This window comes from Larimichthys crocea, unplaced genomic scaffold, assembly GCF_000972845.2.
Source record: "Larimichthys crocea isolate SSNF unplaced genomic scaffold, L_crocea_2.0 scaffold148, whole genome shotgun sequence".
NCBI classification, from domain to species: Eukaryota; Metazoa; Chordata; class Actinopteri; family Sciaenidae; genus Larimichthys; species Larimichthys crocea.
In genome coordinates this window covers 1,150,951-1,158,915 of record NW_020852030.1, presented here as the reverse complement: position 1 = coordinate 1,158,915, position 7,965 = coordinate 1,150,951, and the positions used below count along the sequence as shown (strand labels likewise).

Genomic DNA, 7,965 nt, shown 5'->3' with positions numbered 1-7,965 from the left:
TGATGATGATGATGATGGTGATGATGATGATGATGATGGTGATGATGATGGTGGTGATGATGGTGACGATGATGATGATGATGGTGATGGTGATGGTGGTGATGATGGTGGTGATGATGATGGTGGTGATGATGATGATGATGATGATGGTGGTGATGGTGGTGATGATGGTGATGATGATGGTGGTGATGGTGGTGATGATGATGGTGATGATGATGATGATGATGATGGTGATGATGATGATGTCGTCCCTTGTGTCTCTTCAGGTTCTGGTTCTGGGTAATAAGAGAGACCTACCAGGAGCTCTGGACGAGAAGGAGCTCATCGAGAGGATGTAAGTGTGTGTGTGTGTGCGTGTGTGTGTATGTGCGTGTGTGTGTGCGTGCGTGTGTGTGTGTGTGTGTGTGACTGATTATTGAGTATTGATTGTGTTTGATCAGGAACCTGTCAGCCATCCAGGACAGAGAGATCTGCTGCTACTCCATTTCCTGCAAGGAGAAAGACAACATCGGTACGACACACACACACACACACACACACACACACACACACACACAGTTTGACATGTTCAGACGAACACGTGAACATGCTACACGCTAACATGATGTCCTCCTCTGCTTCTGATTGGCTCGTGCTCGTTGCCTTTGTTTGTTGGGTTGTTCAGGTTTAGGTAGGACCAATCAGAAGCAGCAGAGACAGGTCACCTGTTACCACCAACATCCAACCTGTACTGTTCTGTATTCACATGGTCTTCTCCTGTGTGTGTGTGTGTGTGTGTGTGTGTGTGTGTGTGTGTGTCTCTGCAGACATCACTCTTCAGTGGTTGATCCAACACTCCAGGACTAAGAGGAGTTCCTGAGAACAGACACGCCCCCTCTGACTGAACAGGCCACGCCCACCTGTCCTAACACACACATACATACACACACGCACACACACACACACACTCGCTCTTTGATCAACTCCTCCTCCTCCTCCCCCTCATGTAGTAACTCCTCCTCTCCTCCTCTGGATGCACTGACGCCTCGTCGACACGTTCAGCCTCCGTCACACTGAAGTTTGAATAATTACCAGACAGGTGTGTGTGTGTGTGTGTGTGTGTGTGTGTGTGTGTGTGTGTGACACGTTAAAGAACAACATCAGAGAAGTTTGTTTCCAATCAGAGTAACTGTAACTGTAACTGTCATTACACCAGCACAGAAACACACTGACACATCACACGTATGTAACTGAAGCTATGCTGACTGAAATCTCTTCAAGGTTCATTCAAGGCGCATTCAAGGCTCATTAAAGTCACATTCAAGGCTCATTCAAGGCTCGTTTGACCCAAATATAGAGCAGGAACATTTAAAACTCCTCCGTGGTGTTCGGGTGGAGCCAAAGTGAGGAGGTGTCACGTCAGAGTTTGACATGTCGACAGAAACGCGACGTCAGTGCATCGTCAAAGATCCTCCATCAGCCTCCGCGACACGTTCAGCATCGTTAGCTGGAGACTGTTGGATTGAACCCCACCTTCATCCTCTCCTTCCTCCTCCTCCTCCTCCTCCTCCTCCTCCTCCTCCTCCTCCATCCATTCATCTGTCATCCTCCTCGTCTCTTGTGAACTGCTTGTATTCCCTCTCTTCTTCTCTTCTTCCCTCCTTCTCTTCTTCCTTCCTTCCTTCCTTTTCTTATTTTTGGATGTGACCTTCTCTCCTCGCCGCCAAGCCCCGCCCTCCTCTCTCTCCTCCTGAGCGAGGGCGTCAAACCTTTTTATTGCACTGTTGATTTTGTTTTTGTAAGATATGAATAATAATAATGTTAATAATCTTCTTATCGTGACACGACGCGGTACGTCTGGTTCTGTTCATATCTCTGTACGAAGCTTTTTATTTCTTTTATATTATTTTTTTATTTTTCTTATTCATGTTTGTTTGTTGAACTGTCAGTGTTTCCTGCTCTGAGCTGGCTGCTGATTGGACCAGGGCTGTCACGTGATCGAACGTCTCCCACACACACACATCACGTCTGAAACTCTAAAAATATTAAATGTTTTATTTAAAAGATTTCTTCTGTTTATTTTCCTCTCATTAATTATTCATGTGATGACCTCAGTCCGCTCTGACATCACGTCCTGTTTGAGGTGATGAAATGAAAAACATTCAAATCAGATTTTAAATGTTTTAAAGGATTTTAGTGCCACCAGCTGCAGCAGCTCCGTCCTGTGGAGTCCGTGTTCAGTTTAACATGAACACCGTCACTGAAACACTTCATGTATGTTTGTATTTATATTTATGACCCGCCTTCGAGTGACGTCGTGGCGCTGCTCTAACAGCCAAATTTAACGGGCACGGATGTGACGCGTGGCCAAGCCGACCGCGCTCGTTCTAGTCGATGTTTTAAGAAACATTTAGTTCACCGTTCATGGACGCAGCGGACAGAACCGTGTCAAATCATCGCGCTCACGTCTTCACTTGTTTTTGCCTTTTTGTTTCTCTGTCCTCTCATTGGTGCACATCACGTTTCTGACACGCCCTGGTCCTGACAGCAGCCAATCAGACTGCAGAACGAAACGGGAAATGGGAAGGAGCATCACGCGTCTGCGTGTTGTTGACGAGCGGTCGATCTCACGCTGCCTCACACTGTCGGGTCGAACAGGTTCAAGAGTCTCAGGAAACAACGCGAGCTCTTTGTTCAGACTTTAAACTGGAGACTTGTCGGACATCTGGAGGTCTTCTGACGTCCTCAGCAGGTCCGCGTCTTTGACCTGAACCCGATCCGTTTATCAAAGTAACACCTGCTTCATGTGCTCCAACATCTTTGGAGATGTGAGGATCTTTAGTCGGGTACAGGTGAAGGTGCCGACCCGGTTCTAGACGGAGCTCAAACTCAAACATCTTAAATTCCAGTGAGTGAACTCTGAGCCGTCTTTAGCCCGACAGTGTGAAAGCTGCTTGTTTATTAAAAAACACCTGGAGCGTGTCATGACCTGGAGGTCGAGAACGTTCCACCAGACAACAACAAGCACAACTCAAACAGTCGGCGTGCTGAGTCGCATCGTTTCGTTCTCTCCAGCTGCTCCGCCGTGTTTTCTGAACCAGCCAAGAGTTGTCGTCGCCGTCATCATCGTCGTCGTTGTCTCCGCTCCGGTCCACTCGAAGTTTATGGATCTGTTGATCAGCCAGCACAGTGATTATTAGTTATTGACGCCGGCAGACAGAGCCGAGCGCTGAGGGGATTTCAAAGTGTCGCTGTGTTTCTGATATTTATTTGGACAGGAAGTCACCCTGTGATTTCTCTGCATGTTACTCAAACACAGGAGGACCGCTCACACCTGAACAGGTGAAATGTGTGTGAACCTTGAAGTCTCGCCTGCAGCTCGGCTCTGCTCGGCTCTGGTCTCTTTTGTTTGCATGCTGAGGGCAGGGATTGTATATCTGTGGGACCCGATGAAGTGAAATGTTGTTTTGGTGCAACTTCACTGTGACCCGGCCTCAGTCCAGCGTGTCAGTATTACCCTACAGGAAGTAACGTGAGCACGCGACGGGACATGTTCTAAAAACGGTGCAATAAAACTGAAGTATCGCCGTCGCCGTCGCGTGCTCGCGGACAGCCTGACAGATCACGCTGGAGTTTGGTCTTCGTGAAGTTTGACCAGATTTTTTATGGCGACTAATCTCGTGACGCCCTGTGATCCTGCACGTACAGGATGTGATGTAACACGTGTCATGATGATCTTGTACGGTCACGTAGGCGCCAGAAAACGGGAGATTTCTACAGAGTCAGAACCAGAACGACCAGCGACGATCCGGTCTGAAGAACAGTCACTGTTTCTTAGTCCTGTCTGAGTATATCGAGTCCGGCACAATGAATCTGAGCGTTTCATTGGACGAGACTTTAACGAATCAGAATGGTCGAGCTCCAAAGTAAACTTTGAAACACTACGAGTCAGTTCCAGAGCGTGTCACCGGTCATCACAGTTCTGGTTCTGGTCCTGGTTCTGGTCCTGGTTTTTGGCGTCTGTACGTGCAGGATAAACACTTCACGTCTGTCGGTCTGAACCTGTTTGTACATTATTGTTTGATTCCGTTGATATCTGATGTTTTAATAGAAACATGCTTGTGTATGATACTAATTAATTAAATACTACGGAGAAACGTCACGAGGCGTCCTCGTTCATCATCCTGTCAATCACTCACTGTTTCCATGGTGACCTGCAGTCTCTGACGCTGGTTTCCATCCTGATAAGAAATCCATCGTGACGTGGAAGAAGCTGATGGAGCGTGTCGTCTGCTCCGCCCTCAAACACCTGCAGCTCCTCCATCCTTTCATTCTCTTCATGTGCATCTCATGTTGTAAATAATTAAAGGGCTCTGTGACGCCATCACGTCACATGACGGATCGCCATCCTGAGGTGTAGTTGCTGATTGCAACCGCATCAAATCAGATTTTATTTGTACAGCCCAAAGTCACAAAGTCCATTTTCCTCTGAGGCTTTACAATCTGTACAGGGAGTGACACCCTCTGTCCTTAGACCCTCGGTTCCAGTGAGGAAAAACTTGCCCACAAAAACCTTTAACAGGGAAAAAAGGTGGAAGAAACCTCAGGAAGAGCCACAGAGGAGGGATCCCTCTCCCAGGACGGACAGACGTGCAATAGATGTCACGTGTACAGAACAAATCAACACAAACATATTGTACAATTACAATGACTGATAAAATGACAATGAATTACAATGACTGATAAAATGACAATGAATTACAATGACTGATAAAATGACAATGACTGAGTCCCCCTGCAGTCTAATCCTATGGCAGCATCACTAAGGGATGACCTGAGCCAGCACTAACTATAAGCTCTATCAAAGAGGAAAGTCTTCAGTCTACTCTTAAAGGTTTGACCGCGTCTGCCTCCTGAACCCAGAATGGTAGTTTGTTCCACAGAAGACGCCTCACGTTCAGTTTGTCCGTTCTGGGCTCCTGTACAGTTTGATTTGATTCAAACTGACTCCAGAGCTGCAGAGCTACTGATGAGACAGCAGGGGGCAGCACACACACACACACACACACCAGACCTCATTAGTGTTTATCCTCATGTAGAGAAGAAACGTGTGTGTGTGTGTGTGTGTGTGTGTGTGTGTGTGTGTGTGTGTGTTCTTGGTGCTCTCGGCTCAGATTCAGACTAATTTGTCTCATCATCATCAGCTGAGCTCAGCAGTTCATCACGGTCAGGCCAAGGCCCGTCAGCTGATCCCAGGTCAGGTGACCTGAGGAACACTCTTTTTGTTTCATCACGTCATGTGACAGACGACAGGTTGGACTTTGACCAATCGTAGCTCTAGATGTAGACAGGTGATGGTTGAGCTGACCTCACCTGTCCTCCTGATGCGGTGGAAGAACTGTTCAGGTAAACGTACAAACACAGGCTGGAAAACTAAAATCAAGGCCTTGAAAGGTTTTAAAAAACAAGGCGTGCATAACTTAATGTTCATAATCAGGCTGCGTTCAGGTGTGTCTGCAGGTGTGTGTGCTGTAGTTGTGTCCTGGCAGTAACGTAACTCTAAACATAAGTAATGTAATCAGAGTAACTACTCGAGTACAGCTGAGCTCACCGTGTGAATCTCACCAGTGTGTGTGTGTGTGTGTGTGTGTGTGTGTGTGCAACTTAACCCTCCATCAGCAAGTGTGTGTCAGGGACTCTGTGTGTGTGTGTTTCTATCTGAATGAACACACACTAATCTGACCTCAATGTCTCACACACACACACACACACACACACACACACAGAAAACCAGGAGCACAATGTTGGTTTTGTTCTGTGGGAAAACTGATGAGGGAAGGAGTGAGGGGGGGGTACCGTTGTCATGACGACGAGCATGGGGTCCCGATGGAGAGTTTGATTCTCATTGGCAACGAACACACACACACACACACACACACACACACACACACACACAGTGGTGGGACCACCTTGTACTTCAGACAGGAAACACTGAGGCCTGCTTCTTTGTTGATTGGTATAAAAGTAGCTCTGCACACACACACACACACACACACACACACACACACACTATGAAAGAAAAGTTTTACCCACTTGTTGACGATGAGAAAAAGGAGTTTTATCAGTGCGATCACGTCATCCAACAACTGTCGTCAGTCTAAAACCTGGACGTAGTCTCCGTGACGTCCCCGCAGACTGTCTAAAACCTGGACGTAGTCTCCGTGACGTCCCCGCAGACTGTCTAAAACCTGGACGTAGTCTCTGTGACGTCCCCGCAGACTGTCTAAAACCTGGACGTAGTCTCTGTGGACATTTGAACATGGGAACTTAAGGAGACTGACTCAGGTGGACGACGTGATCGGTGAAACACACACCCACCTTACAGATAGATTTGGGACTCGAACCTGTGACCTTCCTGTTATGTAACCACCTGCAGTTGGTTCCCATCCAGTCTGTCCCAGAGACGTTCTCGCATGACCAATGGAGGTCTAGTCTGGTGTGTGTGTGTGTGTGTGTGTGTGTGTGTGGCTTCATTAGTGAACAGAGGCGGTCTGTTCAGGCGTTTGTATCAGAGGGGCGAGCTCTCATCACTACTAATGAGAACAACACCACCAACCTCCTGAAACACTCTGTCCCTCCAGCTCTCCATCAGTCTCCCTCTGTTCCTCCTCGGCTCGGCTCGGCTCGGCCCACCAACAGATCCAACCCACATCGTGTAACTTTAATAAACCTGTTGATGCTACACTGACCTGTGATCAGGTGAACAGTGTCTCTGCTGCCCGGGCTGTGAGCTCAAGTTTACAGGCCCGGGGGAAACCGACGGGGAGCAGAGCCGGTGTCGTGCCAGAACCGGAGCTGGGCAATGGGGACCGGTTCCAAAGCAAAGTTCTGATGAGAACATCCAAAGAACCATAAATTTGGCACATGAACATGGAGCACCAGGTCCAGAAAGAAACACCTGTTTATTCAGTTTCTTTCCATGGTTCATGGTCTCCATCAGGGAGAAAGATAAACTTTGATTTGGGTTCATCCTCCCTGATCACTTGACCCGAGTGTGGACCTTCAGTCACATGACCCGAGTGTGGACCTTCAGTCACATGATCACAGGTTGTTGATGGTTTCTCTGGTCCATGGCCCCTCTCAGTTCATCACATGACCAAGGCGTGCTCAGGTCATGTGATGACAGCTCCGTGTCATCAGAACAAAGTCCAATGGCAGATGAAGACTGTGAGACTCGGTTGAAAGCTCCAGGAGAAGCTCGAGTCTGTCTGCAGGACACAGACCATCATTTCCTAACTACCCTTTAAATTTGTAAATCCCCTTTACGGGTTGCCGCGGGTAACCAGGCAAAGAGGAGGGAGGAAAGAGACTCGCACTGATTAGAAAAGAGTTCCTAAATTAACACAACCGTGTGTGTGTGTGTGTGTGTGTGTGTGTGTGTGTGTGTGTTCGTTGCCAATGAGAATCAAACTCTGTGTGTTTGTGTGGATTTGGGCTGGTATCCCATGGCGACGGGACAGTAGTGAGGTCATTGAAATGCAGCACGGCAGCTCCGCTCAGGGTAAATCCTCCTCGCTCGTCTGAACAGGAAGGATTCCTTTACACCGCTTTAACGACGTGAAAGACAAAACGCGCTAATGAGTCTCAGTCTGAGTGAGAAACCATCGTTCATGTGTTTCGTGTTTCATCTCAGGTTCATTTCGTGTTTCTGGCTTCATGTGGCTGATCAGTCTTTTCTCCTCGCTTCACCTTCTGTCTCTAACTCAATGACATCTGTGTTTTCACTTTAAACATTTTGGAAAGTCTGCTCACAGTCATTTGTTCAAAGTTAATAAAGGTGTCATCTGCTTACATACGTTGTGAAGTGGCTGCTTGTTTTTTTATGTAAGAATGAATTCAAATGATCAACAGGAGGTGAAGAAACCCGTCAGCGCTGTCGGTTGACACCTTGTGAGGCATGTGACTCATGGACACACCCCTCCATCC

General features: G+C 47.6%; 2 protein-coding genes across 3 annotated transcripts in view; one reads left to right on the top strand and one right to left on the bottom strand.

Moving 5' to 3' along the window:
• LOC109139495 (ADP-ribosylation factor-like protein 8A) overlaps window positions 1–4,141 on the top strand; it is a 9,021-nt gene extending 4,880 nt beyond the window's left edge. The window contains exons 5-8 of one of the 2 annotated variants that reach the window (XR_003461794.1): window positions 267–334; window positions 441–511; window positions 807–1,260; window positions 1,305–4,141. Coding sequence is in view for 1 of the 2 variants with exons in the window: in XM_027275681.1 (XP_027131482.1) it covers window positions 267–334; window positions 441–511; window positions 807–859 (192 nt within the window). In the remaining variant the exon portion in view is untranslated. Of the gene's footprint in view, window positions 1–266; window positions 335–440; window positions 512–806 lie in introns of both variants that reach the window. The other variant, XM_027275681.1, reaches the window with a different exon arrangement.
• The window catches only part of LOC113744744 (macrophage mannose receptor 1-like), a 320,504-nt gene that overhangs the window by 62,852 nt on the left and 249,687 nt on the right, over window positions 1–7,965 (bottom strand). The window lies entirely within an intron of this gene.